Source organism: Chanodichthys erythropterus, chromosome 13 (genome assembly GCF_024489055.1).
Source record: "Chanodichthys erythropterus isolate Z2021 chromosome 13, ASM2448905v1, whole genome shotgun sequence".
In the NCBI taxonomy this organism is placed as follows: Eukaryota; Metazoa; Chordata; class Actinopteri; order Cypriniformes; family Xenocyprididae; genus Chanodichthys; species Chanodichthys erythropterus.
The window spans coordinates 47,821,762-47,841,877 of record NC_090233.1 but is presented as its reverse complement, the minus strand read 5'-3'; the positions used below and the strand labels follow the sequence as shown (position 1 = coordinate 47,841,877).

The window sequence follows — 20,116 nt, the reverse complement described above, 5'->3', positions numbered from 1 at the left end:
TCCAGATGTTTCATAAACAACACTAAACAGCCTGAAGAATAGGGCATCCTCTGTGCCTCCCCACAGTCATTAACTGTCTCCTCAGACCATCATGTGTCCAGTTTGAACACGGTTACTGAATTATTTTTAACTTATTTTGTCCAGCTCGACCGAACTGATGGATCATTAGTTTAATGATATCTGGGAGGTTGGAACAACACAATTCAATGGTGCCAAAAGAAAGTTCTGTTTCCACATCCTGTTAAGAGTAAATCATTCATGCAGGAAGTAAGTCAAGCATATCTCGAAGGTAAAACACATTTCCAGTGTCTTCTCTTCCTGTTCTTTGCACTAAGTGGGCATTGTGTTTAAAGGAGGTGTTTTTAGACTGATAATATTAATGATAATGAATAAATCAGTACATTTATATCAACTTTGCAGTTACTCTCATAGGATGAGCATTCAAAAATACATTTTTTGAAAAATTAAAAATAAAATTAAAATAAAATAAAAAATAGTCTAATAGATTTAAAATATAGCGACAGTCGTGTTTTTTTAGGTACAGGTTCTTCAATTAAAATGTTTATTCTATTAATAAGCGTTTGGTCAAATCAGCTGTACTACATATTGCATCTGCAATATTATCACCAAGCTCCCTCTTGTGGTTTAAACACGCCCCTCATCCTCAGTACTCACTAAAACTACAAGTACCAGAGCGCCAGTCTGTTGTGCTGCCATAGCAACCAAACCAACGCACCTCACTCTAGTGTCCAAATTTTACCGTGACTTCCAAACATTGTGATAACAACGTTGTGTTTCTAATTTATAAGACACATTTGGTAGAAAACGAATCGTTTTAAATATAATATAGAAGCACTGAGACAAGCAAAATGTCTTTCAAAACTGGACAAGTGGAAAACACTAAGTTTCCCTGGTAAGTTGCACACTTTGCGACAGCAATTATTCTATATTTTTCCTTTTGTTGCAAAATTAGTTACTTATGTAACTAAAATGTATTTTTTTTAAACTAAATACTAACTTCTAACATGAAAAACTGGCACATTCCAGCAGGCGTTATTTATTTTTTCTCTTTTTAGACTTTTTAATAAAAACGTTTATTCCGCGGAATATTCATTTTATAACTTCAAGTTGAGCCCTAATAAGCTAATTATCAGTAACTCATTGAGGAATAGCTCGAGGTTCAGTCTTGTTTGTTCATTTTCTTGCCATTTCCATTAAGTTGTAAACATATTCTGTGCCCTTTTTACTTCACATTTCAACATAAGATATTTTACAGAGCTCATCTGGCACTGCATAACATGAAATGACCACAACTCTTGTCTTTGTGTTCAGGTTTAAGGAACGACTAAAGACTAAATATCTCAGGGATCTAAGGCAAAAGCAACAGTTATCTGGGGCATTAGATAGTCGCAAATGGCGTTTTTTGTCCCCGGGCCTGGATGATTTTAGAGATGGTTACCCGACAGTGAATGAAGAGCTCTTCACCCAGTCTAAGTGTGGACCCTCCCCTGCGCTCTTTGGGATGCCGAGCCACGCTTGTTCAGTGAAGTTCCCGCAGAAGAGACTGAGTAAATATCAAGCGTGTTACTCAAAGCAGAATCCCCAGAGTCAAGCGCAGCGTGAGTTCATTGATGCTGTCGAGCACAAACTCAGACAACACCCTCTGGCCCTATATCCACATCTGGAGAGCGGTATGACTCCAGAGGTAATACCACATTTAAATGTTGTCGACATGACTGCACAACATGGAAATACACTTCATGTTAAAGTCGCTGTTCATGAATTTTAAAATACGCTTCTAAAATGTCTCTATTATTAGGCCTACCTGACAGATATCTCTGAAGTATGTAGCATTTTGAGAAACGGCACCCGCCTGTATTTGTGACGGTCCAAGAGGATGTAAACAGCAAAAAATGAACCGAAACACGGCCCGCGCGTCTTAGCCATTCAGTCGACACCGAAGCGCGTCTCTGCCAGTGGCGTGGGAGCCTTTATGAATCTAGAAACTATTTGAATATTTAGAATCTTTAAAAGTTTTTAATATATAGGCTATTTTTTAATGCAACGAACAGTATAATTAAATGATTAGTTCACTTTTAAATAAACTTTTGCTGATAATTTACTCACCCCCATGTCATCCAAGATGTCCATGTCTTTCTTTCTTCAGTCGAAAAGAAATTAAGGTTTTTGATGTAAACATTCTAGGATTTTTTCTCCATATCATTCATTTCAATGGGCACCAAACGGTTGAAGGTCCAAATGGCAGCTTCAAAGGGCTTTAAACGACACCAGACGATGAATAAGGGTCTTATCTAACGAAACGATTGGTCATTTAAAAAATAATAATTAAAAAAGTTTAAGTTTTATAAGCACAAATGCTGACCTTGCTCTTTTCTCCGATGCGCGTTCGTGACGTCACGTAATACGCAATTACGTTGAAAAGGTCACGTTGACGTCGGCGGAAGTATCGAGTTAGTAGTGTTTACATTACAAATGTGCGGAAGGAGGATCGTATACACATATTCAAATGTCTTTGTGTCAGTTTATTGTTTAATCCTTTGAGCGGTACGTTATGTTATTTTACCCTCATATTAAACCACACACACACACACACACAAAAATCATTAATTATATCAATATCATTAATTACTCACCCTCATGTCGTTCTACAACCGTAAAACCTTCGTTAATCTTCGGAACACAAATTAAGATATTTTTGATTAAATCCGATGGCTCAGTGAGGCGTGCATAGACGGCAATGGTACTTCCTGTCTCAAGATCCATAAAGGTACTAAAAACATATTTAAATCAGTTCATGTTAGTACAGTGGTTCTATCTTAATATTATAAAGTGACGAGAATATTTTATGTGTGCCAAAAAAAAAACAACCCAAAATTGCTTTTTAACAATATCTAGTGATGGCCGATTTCAAAACACTGCTTCAGAGCGTTATGAATCTTTTGAGTCAAATCAGTGATTCGGATTGTGTATAAAACCACCAAACTGCTGAAATCACGTGACTTTGGTGCTCCGATTCATTGATTTGATTCGTAAAGCTCGTATTAAGCTTCAAGAAGCAGTGTTATGAAATCGCCCATCATTAGATATTGTTAAAAAGTCATTATATTGTCTTTTTGGTGCACAAAAAATATTCTAATCGCTTTATAATATTGACATTGAACCACTTTACTCACATGAACTGATTTAAATGTTTTAGTACCTTTATGGATCTTGACAGTACCATTGCTGTCTATGCAGGCCTCACTGAGCCATCGGATTTAATCAAAAATATCTTAATTTGTGTTCCAAAGATGAATGAAGGTCTTAGGGTTGTAGAACGACATGAGGATGAGTAATTAATGACATTATTTTCATTTTTGGATGAACTAACCCTTTAATACTCTATCAATTCTGCTTAGGTAGTAATTCTTTTTCTGTTTTTTGAGCAAACAGGAACACATAAAATAAATTTGTTATGGTCTCCCATTCACCATTATAACTTAGACGATTACCCAACAATGATGACTTACAAGTTCTTGAGATGTTAAAACAGTCCACTGGAAGCTGTGGGAGAGTTTGGGAAACCTGTTTGGAAACAGTTTTGTGATTTCATTTGGTGCTGCTAGTGGCGCAGAAATCTCTAACAGCAGCTTTAAATATGAAAGATGATGAAGAAAAAAAGAATACATTGAGGAATATTAATTGCAATGTACAATATAGAAAATTCCTCCAAACTTCAACTTTTTCCAACAGTTATTTGATCAGGTGTTGTTTGTCCTGGATCCTGATATGTGCATAAAGGAAGAATTGTCCATAACCTCTCCAACAAAGAAAATGGAACATCTAGAAGAAAACAGAGCACAATTCTCAACTCCAGAGACAACAGAACCATCCATCACCATCAAGTGATTTTCCTTTCTTCTTCTTTTTAAATGTTGCTGGCTTTGGTTCTGATCCCATTGAATTTGGAATGGGACTGGTCACAGTGTAAGGTTAAAAACAGTATTCCCATTTTAATGTCAAATTTCTTTTGGTGGTAGACATTACAGAAGTTTGTTACTGTACATATATAATAATACCATTCCTGATACTCTTCCTAAACTTCCCAAGACCTCCAAGAGAGAAATGTAAAGATGCCAGACCAAGAAATCCCTATAAATGGCAGAGACTCAAAGGAACACTAGGTGTCAAAGAAGATCAGACGACGAGTGTAAAACACTTGCACTCCGTGTCCCAAGAAGAAGACAAGCAGATAATCATCAAGCTCTTTTGTGAATGGATTACTTCACTGGTAATATTTTATCATGTACACATTAAAGTACTAATCAGAAGTTAAGACTGTTAGATATGAAGCCTAAATGGTTATTTCTTCTTTGAATGTTTTCTCAGGATGGAGAGACCAACGATCTGACAGAGTCAACCATCTTGGACCTGTTTAAGAGTGACTATGAGAAGAAACTCTCTGTGACCTTACCTATCAAAATGACTGATCCCAATCAAACTAGAGCAAAACTCCATAGCTCTGTAGAGGAAAGTCATAAAGATCAGCGTGTTAAGGAGTTAACTCAGGTTGGAGACATTGTTTTTGTACTTAATGCATACATTTTGTGGTGTCTACCCAAAAGTTTGTGATTATGGATTAACAAGTCTCTTCTATGTTTGTACAACAGGCTTACAAACCCAAGAGACCCCAGGCTGCCAATGATCCTCAAGCCTTGGCAGAGATCACAGGGAGTCTGGACTTTGAGGAACAGCTGAGCGAGCAGGTGACTTTTATTGCATCTACTAGGTATAAAAAGAGCAAATAACGTGACAGCTGATGATGATGCAAACCAGGTTGATCTCCATTTAGTTGCTGGAGTTCCATTCATATTTTCCTGTCATCTATGATAAGGAGCTGAAGCAGATTCACGGCCTTCAGGCATTCAGAGAGTTCATTATCAAAAAGGGAGTGAGAATGCCAAGGGTAATACAACAGAGTAATTCATATTCAACTGAAAAAATATTTTATGAGTTTAAATTTGAAATATACATTTCATGTACTTAGACAAATTAATTATATAATAATAAACTATTTTTATTCATGTCCTTGTGTAGTTTCTCAGTGCTGTATTCTCTGAAGATGAACAGAAGAACAGGATCAGAAGCTCCACATCATCATCTACAGGGAGAGCTGTGCATTAAACTCTTAAACAATATTCCCTTATGTTGTTTTATTGAACATTACTTCACACATTCATGTGTCAGCTGCTAAATGCAGTTCCCCAAACTACAATTTAAGTTTAAAAGGTACATTTTACCCCCCAGCAGATTCCTTTATACTGTTATTTCATGATCAAAAAGAAAAAAGAAGTGGAAGAAAAGGGTGGGTTTGGCATGGTTTTCCCTTCCTCTAGTTTTATTCATTCATTCATAAAACGTAAACTGAAAAACAAACACTGTTGTTCTCAGCATCCTGGTGGGACTTACAAGGGCTTTCTAAGAATTTTTAGGTAAACAGCCTGAAGTCTGCCTGTATGCATTCTGCCTTGCTAATGAGCTGCACTTTCTAAGTTCTACATAGTCTTCTAGTGTGTGCTTCAGCTGCATGCCAGTAGTTTTTATAATTCTTTATTAAAATCTAAATATTTGGATTTAGATCTTCATCAACAATTAGGCAGAGAAATGCTTCCTCGTTCCGTTTTCCTGGCCCTTTATGACAAAATGCTGCTAACTCAGACTAGCTTTACAGAATATCCCATAGGAATGAATAGGTGATTTTCTATGAGGGGCATCATAAAGTGGTAAAAACCGACTGGATATTCTTATAATATGGGCTGAATGAATCAATTTTTTTCTGGCAGTTAAAAATGGTAAATGGCAACAGTTTCTAAGGTAGAATTGGCAAGTATTAATATTCTGAAGTTGGGCCTAGTGAAGAGTCAATCATTATTGAACATATATATTCAACTTCATGCGGTGCTGCAGACTGAAGCAGTGGTTAGAAATGGCAAAGTACTGTGACAGTGATTCAAGAGCAGTAATCTTGCCGAGTCAGCTTGGCTTCTCAAGAGTGGCTGTACAGCTCTGTTGACAACACTGCTATTTCACAATAGGCTTGATTCACTGATGACAGCAATGACCTGCATTTCATGTTTATTCTGGAACTTTCAGTTCCACTAATGCTAACAAATCTTTTTTTATAACAGTAAAAACTCATGCAATCTTAATGTTGTAGTGTGTCATGTTTATTAAACTAATAAATGTGATTTAAATAATACAGACCTCACTTTATTGGTATTTTAATAATATAGACTTATCTTAAATTTTTTTTTTGTTCATATTGGTGCTGTATTAAAGGGGTTAGTTCACCCAAAAATTACATTTCTGTCATTTTTTACTCACCATTCATGTCATTCTAAACCCGCAAGACCTTCGTTCATCTTCAGAGCACAAATTAAGATATTTTTTCCATTTTTTTTTTATCTTTCATAGAAAGCATCAAAATTACTACCACATTCAAGGCCCAGAAAGGTAGTAAAGACATTGTTAAAATTGTCAACGTGACTACAGTGGTTCAACCTTAATGTTATGAAGCGATGAGAATACTTTTTATGCTCAAAAACAAAAGAAAAATAATGACTTTATTCAACAATTTTTCCTCTTCCCTGTCAGTCTGCTATGCAGTGAACAGTGCAGAGATTCCGTGCTTACGTCCAAAAGCTGGCTCAGTATTGGCCAAGGCTGTTCACGTAAGCACCACGACACATGCATGTGATGCTGACGCAGGAGCCGGCCAATACAGAGTCTGCGTTCTGACATAGATCACTGAAGCTCTGCACTGTTCACTGCATCAACTGTGTAGCAGACTGACAGGGAAGAGGAAAAATTGTTGAATAAAGTCATTATTTTTCTTTTGTTTTTGAGCATAAAAAGTATTCTCATCGCTTCATAACATTTAATATTGAACCACTGTAGTCACGTCCACTATTTTAACAACGTCTTTACTACTTCTCTGGACCTTGAATGTAGTAATTTCGTTGCTTTTTATGGGAGATAAAAAACCTCAGTTGTCATCAAAAATATCTTAATTTGTGTTCTGAAGATGAACGAAGGTCTTGCGGGTGTGGATCGACATGAGGGTGAGTAATTAACGACAGAAATTTCAATTTTGGGTGAACTAACCCTTTAAGCAGCACATAACCTACTGAATGAAAAGTGTTTCTGATTGCGACATTTAAAAAAAACAAACATCTGTTTATCTGACAAACATAATATCTAATCTAACACTGTGCAAGCATCACTTCAGAAGGCAGAAAGTGTCCGACGGATCCGTAACTTCTCCCCCAACTTTAAGCAGCAAATCTCACTGATCAGTAAGGCCAGCCACAGTCAAAGTCAAACACACCTCTTGAGACTATAAAATAAACAAAAATAGTCTCATTCTGACCATCATCCTTCAATTGAAGATCCTTCAGTAAGTTCTACGGTCTGTCCAGCTTGCTTTTCTGCAATTCCTGTCCTTTGAGCTCATCTTGATTGTTGGCAGCTGATAAAAGACCAATAAACGTCCTACTTTATAATCAGTTAAATCACTCGATGTGATTTACAACATACAGTAAACCAATTAAATCATTGGCACTGTTAAATAAATCCTGTTTAATTTTCATAAAACGGCTCTAATTGTGTTTGATGTTAAGCTTACATATCTGATTAGCGTTGGCAGGGTGCTCCATCTCCAGGCAATAGTTTCTGTCAGCAGGAAGATCAGAAGTGAGTAGAAGGTGCACAGGAGACCTGCATCCTGCCACACGAGCAGAGCGGGAATAGCACATCTGGCCCAATCTAAAACGTACTGCATTATCTGTCAAGAGACATTTTATTATATTTATGTATTTTTCCATATTAGCAAAGATCAGTTAATTCGTTTTTCCATCATTGATCAGAGTAGTGGCACAAAGACTCACTGTCAGCTGATAAAGGGCTGTTGCAATCCTGCTTATAAGGTCCAGCAGTTCTGAGCTCACTGCAAAGCACACATGCAACACAAGCAGCACATGCATTAAATGTGTCTCAGAGCACTAACTCTTGACTCAGAGAGTGGAGAATAAGCATTAATCACTGCAGAGAAACACTTAAATGTTATGAAACATCTTCACCTGGCCTGAAAACACCTTCATCTGATGCAAGCATCCATGCATGTGTGGTTAGATGACATGGAACTACTTGTAAGTGGACTTTCCTCTTACCTGTAACTGGTTATTCTCCCAACTGGCCATGTGGTACATTCTGCATCTTTAGTTTCTGTAGGTCTGCAATGAAAACGATAAATAACACTTGAGTGATTCACAAAACTCTAGCTGTATGCAATTTCCTCACCTCCTTCATTCCCTGATGCCGTGGTCTTCCCTCAGGTATTTTACTCTGTAAAGGCTTTTTATGAATGTGACTCACTGTCTAGATTTGCGGTCTTCCTCGGGTCTCCTCCTGAAGCTCGTACTAGTGTGTGGTCCTTGATCTTCAATAATCCCACCATGCAGCTCTCTTCCAGTGTTCTTCAGCTGTACAATAGGGTCACATACTCTCATCTGGAAAGATTCCAGAGAGAAATTTGTTCCAGGACATCCTGTCAGTTCAGATATTTGAGTGTGTGGGTGGTTAGCAAGGCTTTTTCATACCTCCATTAGGCCATTAATGATATGCTGAGTGATGGGAAGATGAGTCTGTAGGGTACGGCTGCTGACTGGAGATCTGGGGACGTTACGCCAGTTCTGGCTTTGCAATTCCTGACCAAAAACATACAGGTTGAAATAGCATAACAACAAGAGAATAATACAATTTGAACATAAGGTGAAATCAATTAATTACTATTACAGCAAATTTGTCAATATTTTACCTTTATATCTAAAGTATGATGCAGTTTCAGCCTCATAAACTCCTGTTCCTGCTTCTGAATAAAGTCTTGGCATTCAGCAAAACTCTCAGACATCTGTACAGTATACATCGTTTTAATTATCTGAATGTCAGTCATCTGCTCTATTTGGAATACGCCTCTGATTAACATGAACACTGTCAGACACCTTGAATAAAGCTGATTCCAGTCTCTCCGCTTTGCCTTTGAGTTTTTGCTCTTGTGAGCAAAGTGCCTCCACTTCTGACTCCAGTCTTCTCCTGCTCTCCCTCTCCGACACTAGCTCTTGTGTTTGTCTCTTAACCAGCAATGCCTGACGATGCTTCTCCTAGGACACACAAACACACATTTATATGTACATGCATAAAAAGGAAAACATACATAAAAAGAAAATTATTAACTCTTTGGACTATGCAAAAAAATACTTTGGGACAGTTGATATTTGTTGTGCTGCAATAGTCATCTGCTAAGTCATCTTATTCAAGAACGGTTTGATGAATCAACTTGAATTCCATATTTTTTTTTGTCAGCACTGTGTGAAGATGCTCCGGTTCAATTATCAAGAAAATCTGAGCAATGGCCAAAATGGCAGAAAGATTTTCATGACGGATCTCAGAACTTTTATGGGCTGCAATAGACTTCCAGAGAATAATAATAAGAACACTAACAATTACAATAGGTGCGTATGCACCTTTGGTGCTTGGCCCCTAATAAAAACAAGTTACACCAACGATACTGTTCAAAAGCGTATACTCCGCAGCTCTTAATGCATCCTGTTTCCTTCTTGAGCATATTGCTGAATATTTGCAGCTTTTGTAATACAGTGCCCGGCCAGAAAAAAAAGTCGCTGTTTGGATTTTAATGTGCAAATACTTAAGAGTCTATAGATGGATTATTATTTCAGTGACTATTATCTTCCTAGCATGTTTTATGTTTGTCAACGGTTCTTTTAACCCTAAAAGATGGAGTGTGTAGCTTTTCTTTTCTTAAACAACCATGTAGGAAGATACATCAGGACCATATTCCAAAAAATAACGCACCTCTCAATGGAAATAAATGTTGTGATGTTATTTCCATCGAGAGGTGCATACATTTTTGGTCAAGATCTTGTATTGACAATGCAAGAGTCAAGCACTCTGTAAAGTCTACTTCAGCACATCCCAAAAACTTACACTGAGGTTAAGGTCAGGACTCAGAGGTGCCAATTCATGTCTGAAAATGATTCTTCATGCTCTCTGAACAATTTTTTCAGTTGTAACCCTGATGAATATTGGCATTGCTAAGGCCCTGGTATACTTCAAACAAAGTTCTTTTTTGTTCTTTGTTTACGAAGTTAAAAATGCGTGACCAGCGATATACTGTAATTGCACAACTTCATTTTGTACTATAAAGCGGCTATCCTGTGTGTTCATGTTTTCACCAGCGGGGATCTTACCTCGACGAACTCAAACACATGAAATGAGTCAGAGACGCGTCCCACGCGAGAGAAGGCGGAGCCTCGGCGCACACCTCCTATTACGTTATCGTCACTGACTAATGGTTGTACGAAGGTGTTTTGCAGCTGGAGCGAACTTTCCCTGAAAGTTTGCTTTGGCAAGCCGTTTCGAACTTCCAAAAAGAACACAAAACGAACTTCGTTTTGGCCTGATTTTGTTTGAAATGACGTCACATCAGTTCGTTCTTCGTTTTCGTTTGAAGTATACCGGGGCCTTTATTCTGGAATATGGTCATGATGTATCTTCCTACATGGTTGTTTAAAAGCTACAAACTCCATCTTTTAGAGTTAAAAGAACCGTTGTCAAACATAAAACATGCTAGAAAGAGAATAATCACTGTAATAATGATCCATTCATAGATTTTGAAGTATTTGCCTATTAAAATCCAAACGGCTGGGCAGTGTATTTGTGTATGAGTTTCTCAGTTGTCCTCAGTGTGAAAAGATGGATCTCAAAATCATAATCACTGTTGGAAATAGTTTAAAGATGCAGGACCTGGAGGATTTTTGTGAACAGTTTATAGTTTAACTACAAACTTAGGACAAATAAATGACTCATTAACAACTATCACAAACCATAAAAACAGTCATGGATCATCCAGGTAATGACACAGTATAATGACACAGTATTAAGAATGAAACCTTTGAACTGGCTAATTTGTGTCTTTTCAGTTATTATTTTGTTTTGGGAACTGTATGTAAACATCTGTTATGTTATGATTCAGCTTATGTAGGGCAGTACTACATTAAAAACAAAATTAAATTTTTATGATCCCTCTTATTATTTATTCATTTATTTACTAACATTTTGCTGATTCTGCAAAGTGTATGTACTGTAAACTTACAACCACAATTGTTGAACAACTACAAAAACAGTGATTTGCCTGGAAACTGTCTCTCAGAGATGATTCAAATTCATTTAAAACAAGCCTACCAGAGCAAGTTACACCTACATATAGGCCATATTTCCCACTGTCTTTCTGATAATCCTCACCTATGAATATTTCATGCATATTAGTGGTGGGAGAGGACTATCCCTGACAGTGCTTTTTGAAAACAGAAAAGTGCTTAACAGTCAATAAAAATGATTTCCCTTGATCTTAAGCTTAAGGAGACTGTTTCAGTTTCACTTCTGAAACAAGATATATATAAATAAGTACCATTTTTAGAATGCAGACACAATGAGGTAGAAAGCCCCACTTAATTTATAGTGTTTTGACACATCTGAAGCCATACTTTCCCCCCAAGTGGTATTGTTAAAAGCGCTGTAAGCGATCCTGGGTGGAGTAACTTTCTGTTGACGTTCGAAGTGTTGTCAAACAAAACAGAGGCTAGCTAGACCCTCCCTCCTCTTCCTCCTCCTCCCCTCCGTGCTTCCTGAAACAGTCATGAACGCACATTTAAAGTTATTCTTGTCGGTTATTGGCTGGAGCGTGTTTATTATGTTTTGTGGTCCAGGCTGCACCAGTTTGTTTTTGTGTCCGTTTTCGGAGCTTGTGGCGACTACAGAAACTGCGTTTTTTTACAGTGTGTTCAGGGGACAGGCAGCTAGCGGATAGTGAGGAGATGTTTGCTGTATGTGACAAAAAATGTTTTGGCTTAAAAACATGTGACATCGCTTAGAGCGGCTGCATGCAGCTCTTTAGCGCCCCCCCTAGTGGCTCCCTGGAGCTTTTTCAAAAATGTATGAAAATGGAAAAAGATGGGGGGAGGGGGAAGATATATTTTTTGTTTTCATATGGTTTCTGTAGGAGGACAAACATGACACAAACATTCTTAACGTTTTCCAAACATTTCTGTCAACGAAGATTTGCGTCATAGCCTGAGGGTATGCATCGACGATTTAATGGGGGAAACTGCGAAAACGCGAGTAAAACAAACGAATTAAACTAAAGGTTGGACACGATAGTGTTTCTTACAACTTGTCAAATAAACCTAATCCATGGATATTGACATGTAGCCAGGAGTCGTGTTTCCTGACATTTATATGTGCCTGATTTGACGCCGGGGAAATAACATTACATAAAGCAAATCTGCCTGTGAATATTTTATATAACTACAATACAGGTAGGTTTAAATCCACATAATCACTTATATCAATATATATATATATATATATATATATATTATATATATTATATATATATATATTATATATTATATATATATATATATATATATTATATATATTATATATATATATATTATATATTATATATTATATATATATATATATATATATATATATATATATATATATATATATATATATATATATATATATATATATATATATATATATATATATATAGTCATATTGTCCAGCCCTAAAACATATAGTTTTTGTCAGTGTTTATTTTAAAACATCCAATTATGCAAAATATAAGATGGAAAATATTTAACTGATGATTTGTCAACATAATATATAACAAACAATACAATATATATGGAATGATTTTATCTCAAAATCCAACAATTTGACACAAAATGATAACTGCAAATCCATGTTTCTCTGCCTGGAGTTCAGCTGTTTGTGTGAATTGCACCTATCCATTTGCTTCTTTTTTCTGTAGCTTTTGGCAGTTTTTAAATATATACTTCGAGAATACCTCATTATGTATTTGTAGCCTACTTAGTCATTTTGATAGTAGGCTAATATAGCTAATATACACTTACAGCCTGTGTTGCCTTCATATAAGGTTTATATGAGGCTTTTAATTTTTTGCGGCTCCAGAAAGATTTGTTTTTTTGGTCCAATAGGCTCTTTGAACATTTTGGGTTGCCGACCCCTGGCTTACAGCACCTTTAATTATTTGGAAAATACATAAATATGCACTGGTCTGAAACAGTTTGGGTCTGGACACCTTCTCTTTTTAGATAACATACACATACTATTTAGTAACAGGGTGTTCATGCGAGATACAGTTATTTGTGTTATTTGTGATGCACTTCACCATCTTGAGCTTCTCAATGATCTCCTCCAGCAGCTGAATTCGGCTTTGCAGAAAATCAATCTGCTCTCTTTTAGCAGTGATCTGTTTCTGCATCCCAAGAGCAACCTTAAGGCCTGAAATACATATAAAACACATTCCAATCAGTTCAACCACAGTAAATACCAAGAATAAAACTCTGAAAAATACAAGTAATTCACTGTCCTGAAAGAGGAATGTTATGTACAAGGCATTACTGAGGTATCGCTCTATTTGTGAAATGTTTGACATTTAAATAGAATGAACTCAGGTTGTTATGTCAGCTGCATCACATGTTCACAAGAGAATAACTTGGACTATATTGTTAATGTATTGTTTACATTTCAAAAGACACTTTGTCCAGTGAACCAATGAACAGAAACTTACGTCATATGAGACCATTTTGCCATTCTGTCCCTCTCACAATTGAATAGAACAAAATGAAACAATGGAGAGTTACAGAGGTCAGACCTAAGAAATCATTGCTACATTATGTAACAGCCCACAAACACTGCACACAGCGAGAAACAAAAATGTTCTTTAACAATGTCTCAGGACACTGATGCCAAACAGCTGAAAACATTGTATAAATGTTAAAATGAACACTTTGTGCAGATTATGTGATGGAAAAGTGCATAGTGGATAGCAACAGCAGGAGGGCATGGAGCAGATCTATAATCTCAGTATGCCGTCTTCCTGCCATTATCCAGAATGCAGAACAACAAAACCATGGCCACACACTGGCTCTCTCTAAAGAATGCAAATGAATCCAGTAATGTGGGGTGTGGTCTTCCGCCTTTTATTTTAAATACACTTGGCCTAGGTCTGGTTTTTCCTGAGGTAACACTGTGGTCGATATAAAAACATCCTCACTTTAAATTCCAGCAGTGCTATGAATGGGTACGGATGCTTATATTTGTATGTAAGTGTAATTAGGATTTTCCTGAAATTTTTTCTCAAAGCTTTGATCTCTGAAATACTCAGGGGTTACTGAGGGCGAATGTGAATGCTCAGCTAAAAAAAGATCATTGTTCATTTTAAACTAGTATTTTTTTTTCTCTACCTGAAGCCTTAAAATATTTAAAAAAAATAAACAACCAAACAAAATAAACAAAAGTATTTTGTGTGTGTGTGTGTGTGTACCATGACCATCAGCTCCTTCCAGTGCTCTCAACCAACTGTTGGCCTGGGCCAGCTCTGCCCGTACTGTCTTCAGCTGAGTCCTGAGGTTGAGGTTCTGTTGTTCCAGCTCACAGGTCTTACTGCCAAAATGCTCTTTCAAAGCTTCCTGTCCCTCTGATTAATTTTTGGGGAAAAGGGCAAAAATGTCAGGGTGATGCCACTGTCCTGATGACATCATAATGAAGACAAAAATCTCATTAAAAGAAAAATGCTTGAAAAGGCTTTAATCCTAATTACAGTAGTTTGGCATACTCTTTTATTATTATTTCATAGAAAATATTCAATACAATCAAAAGTCAGTTGGGGTTGCAATATGCTTTTGAAAGAAGTCATCATTACTCCGGTCTTCTGTATTACATGATACTTCAGAGTTCATTCTAATTTACTACTCAATATATATTTCCAATTATTATCAATGTTGAAAACAGCTGTGCTGCTTAATATTTTGTGCAAACAGTTATATATTTATTTCAAGATATTTTTCTTTGATGGATAGAAAAAAAAAAACAAAAAAAAAACTTACTGATCATAAATAAAGTACCATAAAGTAGTGTATTAATACTTGAAATACTTGTATTAATATTTGAAAAACATTGAAAAACTTTTGACTGTCAAATTATCTGGTCCAAACATTCAGAAAAAAAAATCATATAGGAGGACCCCTGTGGTAAAAATCAAGTTTTTAATGTTGCTTATATATCTATGTGGTGTTTTTAATATGCTTCAAGACAAACCATGTGCAAATTCATAAGTCAACACCATTGCTGAGTATTTTCTCCTTAAAACTGCAGTGAACCAAAGACAAAAACATGGTTTGAGATCGCTGGTTTTTCTGACATCAAAAACTACCTTGTAACCAATCATGTCAAAGAGTGGAGTGGTGGGGCTAATTTGCATATTCATAGAATGACATACACAAAATGAGGCAACGGTGTAGAATTCCAAGGAAAAAAACATTTAAATATGTGATTTTGGTGATCAATGATGAGTTTTAAGGGATAAAATTACCGACTACAGGGGGACTTTAAAATATCAGATAATTTGAGATTTTTTAAATGAAGCAAGGTTAGGTTGTAACACAACATGTCATGTGGAGAGACTCCCCTCCCAAAAACGTTTGTAAATTAATAATTCATGATACTTGTTAAAAAAAACCTTGCAAAACACATTTCAAAAAGTGGAAATAATGTAATCAAGGTGTAAGGAATATGTTCTTACTTTTTTTTGTTGTTACACAACATGACAGTTATTAAATTTAAATTTTCCTTAAAATAATTTTCCTTTTCTTTATCGTGGATACTACGTATGTGTCATTGACGCAGATGTCACTTAGTTTGTGTTTTTGTTTCTGCCAAACAAATGTATGCAATAATACAATAAATGCAAGAATTAAGTGTTCAAATATTTTTAGGGACACTGTACTTTAAGCAGTTTTTAAAGTCAGTCTGCATTTTGTGATGCCATTTAGATGAATCAGTGTATGTACCTTTCAGCTGGGTAAGCTGCGTATGCCGCATTCCCAGCTCAGCGGTCATCTGCTGTTTCTCTAAAGTAAGCTGATCAACATTGCAGGTCTTTTCTGAGAGCGCAGCCTGCTGACAGGCCTTCTCTCTCTCCATTGTGCTGAGTCTGAGCTCTGCCTGTCTCAACGCAGCCTGTTAAACCAACAAGAATATGAATGACAAGCAAAGGCCAGTTACGAGAAGAAGTGCAATATAAACCACCCAGCTTGGATCAAAGGAAATAATTGTGTAATATATCTTCATAGCTAGTTCCTGTTCCAGCCATTCATTCCCAATAATGCCCATGAATGGGGTAATTTAATCTAAAACTGGTTTATTCATTGAACAGAAACAACCTAATAGTCATGGTATCCTAAATTGTGAATTAGTTGAACAAATTCTACTCAAAGATTCTTCCCCTAATTTCCCCACCTTGAGTTGTTGATTCTCCCCTCTGAGGTGCTCGATCTGGTTAGTCAAATATTGTTGCATGTCCACAGTGCAGCTGTGCTCGGAGATAATCTGCATGGTATTTTCCAGCTCTGCATTCATCATCCAGTCATCTCTCTGTCCTCATAGCCTTCAGCAGACCCTGAACCTCTTCCAGCTGGACATGGACCTGCTGTGGTTCACACTGCTTCAACAACGCTGGCAGATGCCTTCTCTCCAACTGAATCACATAATAACACTGAAACTTAAGCACTGGAAAGCCTCACATTGCCCTACATTCTCTGAAGAACAAATGGTCAACCAGCGGTTCTCAACAGGTGGGACGTAGCAGGTCTGGTCTGTTCTGAAAGGGTTTTAGACATCAGGAAAAAAGACAATTTAAGTTTTAAAAGGGAGGAGAAAACACTTCACGCATCTTTTGTCAAAGGCTGTGTGTCCTATGGTATTTCTGTGAAAATTCATGTTTATGTTAAAGCGTTCACCCAAAAATGAAATTTCTGTCATTAATTACTCACCTTATGTCGTAAGACCTTTGTTCATCTTCAGAACACAAATTTAAGATATTTTTGATGAAATCTGAGAGCTTTCTGACCTCCCTATACACAGCAATGTCATAACCAATTTCAAGGCCTAGAAAGGTAGTAAAGACATTGTTAAAAAAGTCCATGTGACTACAGTGGTTCAACCTTAAAAAAGTATTCTCATCTCATAACATTAAAGGGTTAGTTCACCCCAAAATGAAAATTCTGTCATTAAAGGTAGGGCTGTCGCGATAACCGCAATTTCGTAATACCGCGCTTTTTAAGAGCCAACCGCAGAACACTGCAAAAACCGCAGCAACCGCGATATTTGCATGTTTTCTATTTTTTTAAAGGCTATGTCCTTCTCGTTTTACACTTCATACACGTGTACTAAATATTAAATAAGGTAATAATGATAGCATAATGTGTACCATGGTGATTTGTACAGAGGCTCCGTAGATTTGCACTAAACAAGCCTAAACAGACAGTGAATGTGAGAGAGATCGACTGAGCGCGTGCGATTACCTGCGTCTGTCCTTCAGGCCGAGATATATTCGTGAAAAAAAGTTGTCGTGTCCAAGGATAGCGAAATCTCTGCCTTAGCATTGAAGCACTACTGGTCAGCTGAGCCTTATAAAGTTCCGCTCAAAATTAAAATGATTTCAACAGCTTGTTTCATTTCATCTCTCTTGGAATGAATCTTCGTTTTTGAACGTGCAGTTGAATGAACGGTTTAAAGACTCAAAAACAGTCCCTTGCCGCCACCTTGTGTCATAACAATGTAACTGCACTGACTGACAGCCCGTCTAGAACGCGCAGAGATGAGTAACGTTAGTTCTGCTTATACTCGTGAAATATCAGCAGAAAGTCTTGTTTAGTCAGATTCGATGATCGGAACTAACTATTATACATACAACAGCTCTACCATCTTATTGTCAGGTTTATGTTCTGTTTTGTAGACCCTTATTTTGACATTCTCTTTACTTCAATGCTCTTTTTAGTTTCGTTATTGAATATGATCTCTCTCTCTCTCTCATATATATATATATATATATATATATATATATATATATATATATATATATATATATATATATATATGGCGGTAATACCGCATATCGCGCTATTGAGCCACTCAAAAATACCGCAAGGGAAATTCCTTAACCGCGACAGCCCTAATTAAAGGTGCAATATGTAATCATTTCTGTCCGCTAGATGTCACTAGAGGCCTATTCAAAAAGTCGTAGCTTGATGACGTCACGTTTTAGAGCGGAATCTTGGGACATGTGGTCTCCATCTCAACGGACGGTGCAAAAGAATTGGGATTGGAGTCTGGAAGAAATCATGTTCATGGATGCGATTATTAATGTTACTGTAGTATGAAGCAGAGCAGGAGCGAGTGTTGTGGAGCTGAACGAGGAGCTGGAGCGATTGATCAACACACGCCTCACGAGCAGCAGAACTTTTATTATGACACAGTCACTGGCGCCGCTTCTGCTTTTCCCATCATGAGTATGAGGTAACACAGCTCTGTTTATCATATTAGATACATTCGAGAGTGTTGAAAATGATGTTATAACGTTACTCTGTGTGTTCACTCGGCAGCTGCTGTGAGACTCTGTTACACACTGCAGTAAGATAGATCGATTTTACAATATCATATTAAATGCTGGATGGCTTGTGTTGATAAATGGCATGCAATTAATTTTAAAACGTATTGTATGATGGAGAAACTTATGTATTACTGTTAATAAAAATAAAGCTGCATCTGATTATGCTGTTCACTACTTGACAAAATAGTGTTTTTCTCTGAGGCATGGTAAAGCATGGTACTCGCAAAAAAATCAAGAAAATTAGATTTAAACAATAAGACTAAACGTGTTGAGCTATATAACAATTATTAGTTTTCTGTCTATAGATATATCAAAACAGTTGTTCCCTTGCCTATTAAAATGTGTAATATATTAAAGCGTCTTTGGTGTTTCCATGGTTTCTGCAAAATAAAACCAGAAACCGAGGGTAACGCGGGTATGACGCAACTGACTCCTCACACGTCCTTGGTTCAAATTGCAATTGCATGCGTAACACATGAGGTTCATTGACATGTTTTACGCAACACGTTTGAGCTTCCGGAAGAGGTTTGTTCTCACGTGTGAGGCACGTTTGGTTGAGTTTCTCTTTATGTTAAATCTGTTCATCATAATAAGCGATCTTCAGATCTTTCTCTTCAGAAAATTTGGACTAAACCGCTCGATTCATATGGATTCGTTTTCCGAAGTTTTTGAAGCGTCAAAGTGGTAGATACAAAGGCAGCCAATGGAATTTTTGTGTTCATTTGTGTTTTCCAAAGATGAACGAAAGACTTATGGGTTTGGAACGACATGAGATGAGAAATTAATGACAGAATTTTCATTTTGGGGTGAACTAACCCTTTAGGTTTGAACCACTGAAGTCACATTAACTATTTTAACGATGTCTTTGCTACAGAAAGGTCTTATATTTCATCAAAAATATCTTAATTTGTGTTCTGGAGAAGAATGAAGGTCCTCCGGGTTGGGAACAACATGAGGGTGAGTAATTAATGACAGAAATTTCATTTTTGGGTGAACTAACCCTTTAATTTTGTGGTAAAATGAACAAATGTGTGTTATTTTAAGAACCTTTTTTTGTTTATTTTTGTAGGATAAACAACTTTGGTAACGTGTTTGGTCAGCACTTGATGTCTAATAAAAAAATCAGCACTGTAAACAATAGTACAAAGTACAGATGATGTTGCCTGGTGTCAACTGTCATTTGTCAAGTGTGTTGTTTAAAAATGTAGACAAATAAACATGTATGGAGTAAATGGAACAGTAAGCCCTCTTTGCATAATTTTGATCTAACTCAATACATGTGGTAGGTCCTGTAATATAAAAAGCAATTGCAGTTTTTCCTGTTGGAGTCTGAGGCTGGTACAGGCTGTGCCGACCTGCAGTCTCTCTCTTGGCTTGCTAAAGCTGATTTCTAATCAATTCTGTCTCACTGCGCAGACCTGACAGCTCGACCAGACTCATGCTGTTCTGTCTCTGCCAACAGTTTAAAAGTGTAATAAACACAGTTTGAAAATG

General features: G+C 36.8%; 3 protein-coding genes across 6 annotated transcripts in view; 2 read left to right on the top strand and 1 right to left on the bottom strand.

The window, feature by feature from the left end:
* Positions 1–782: 782 nt before the first annotated feature.
* zgc:158260 (uncharacterized protein LOC571389 homolog) lies at positions 783–5,184 on the top strand. Its single transcript, XM_067408251.1, has 8 exons — positions 783–913; positions 1,333–1,705; positions 3,754–3,905; positions 4,111–4,291; positions 4,390–4,569; positions 4,671–4,766; positions 4,853–4,966; positions 5,098–5,184. Exons 1-8 carry the CDS (start codon positions 870–872, stop codon positions 5,182–5,184), a joined length of 1,227 nt encoding a protein of 408 aa, XP_067264352.1. The 5' UTR covers positions 783–869.
* LOC137034013 (coiled-coil domain-containing protein 158-like) overlaps positions 5,092–20,116 on the bottom strand; it is an 18,299-nt gene continuing 3,274 nt past the window's right edge. For 2 of the 4 annotated variants that reach the window (XM_067406575.1, XM_067406574.1), the window contains exons 3-14: positions 16,471–16,708; positions 16,023–16,191; positions 14,498–14,650; positions 13,340–13,452; positions 9,060–9,218; positions 8,876–8,968; positions 8,658–8,765; positions 8,434–8,567; positions 8,229–8,291; positions 7,947–8,005; positions 7,685–7,843; positions 7,107–7,528 (exon numbers count right to left, since the gene is read on the bottom strand). In XM_067406575.1, coding sequence (XP_067262676.1) covers positions 7,464–7,528; positions 7,685–7,843; positions 7,947–8,005; positions 8,229–8,291; positions 8,434–8,567; positions 8,658–8,765; positions 8,876–8,968; positions 9,060–9,218; positions 13,340–13,452; positions 14,498–14,650; positions 16,023–16,191; positions 16,471–16,593 — 1,398 coding nt within the window. In that variant the 5' untranslated portion in view covers positions 16,594–16,708 and the 3' untranslated portion in view covers positions 7,107–7,463. Of the gene's footprint in view, positions 5,162–7,106; positions 7,529–7,684; positions 7,844–7,946; positions 8,006–8,228; positions 8,292–8,433; positions 8,568–8,657; positions 8,766–8,875; positions 8,969–9,059; positions 9,219–13,339; positions 13,453–14,497; positions 14,651–16,022; positions 16,192–16,470; positions 16,709–20,116 lie in introns of those variants that run through there. The other 2 variants (XM_067406576.1, XM_067406577.1) reach the window with 2 other exon arrangements.
* fam189a2 (family with sequence similarity 189 member A2) overlaps positions 19,283–20,116 on the top strand; it is a 23,915-nt gene continuing 23,081 nt past the window's right edge. Inside the window, exon 1 of the mRNA XM_067406572.1 lies at positions 19,283–19,579. Coding sequence (XP_067262673.1) covers positions 19,547–19,579 — 33 coding nt within the window. The 5' untranslated portion in view covers positions 19,283–19,546. The remainder of the gene's footprint in view (positions 19,580–20,116) is intronic.

Coding starts and splice junctions, on each gene's coding strand:
- zgc:158260 (XM_067408251.1), top strand. CDS start 870: ATGTCTTTCAAAACTGGACAAGTGGAAAACACTAAGTTTCCCTG. Junction 914..1,332: donor GAAAACACTAAGTTTCCCTG/GTAAGTTGCACA, acceptor CTTTGTGTTCAG/GTTTAAGGAACGACTAAAGA. Junction 3,906..4,110: donor GAACCATCCATCACCATCAA/GTGATTTTCCTT, acceptor AAACTTCCCAAG/ACCTCCAAGAGAGAAATGTA.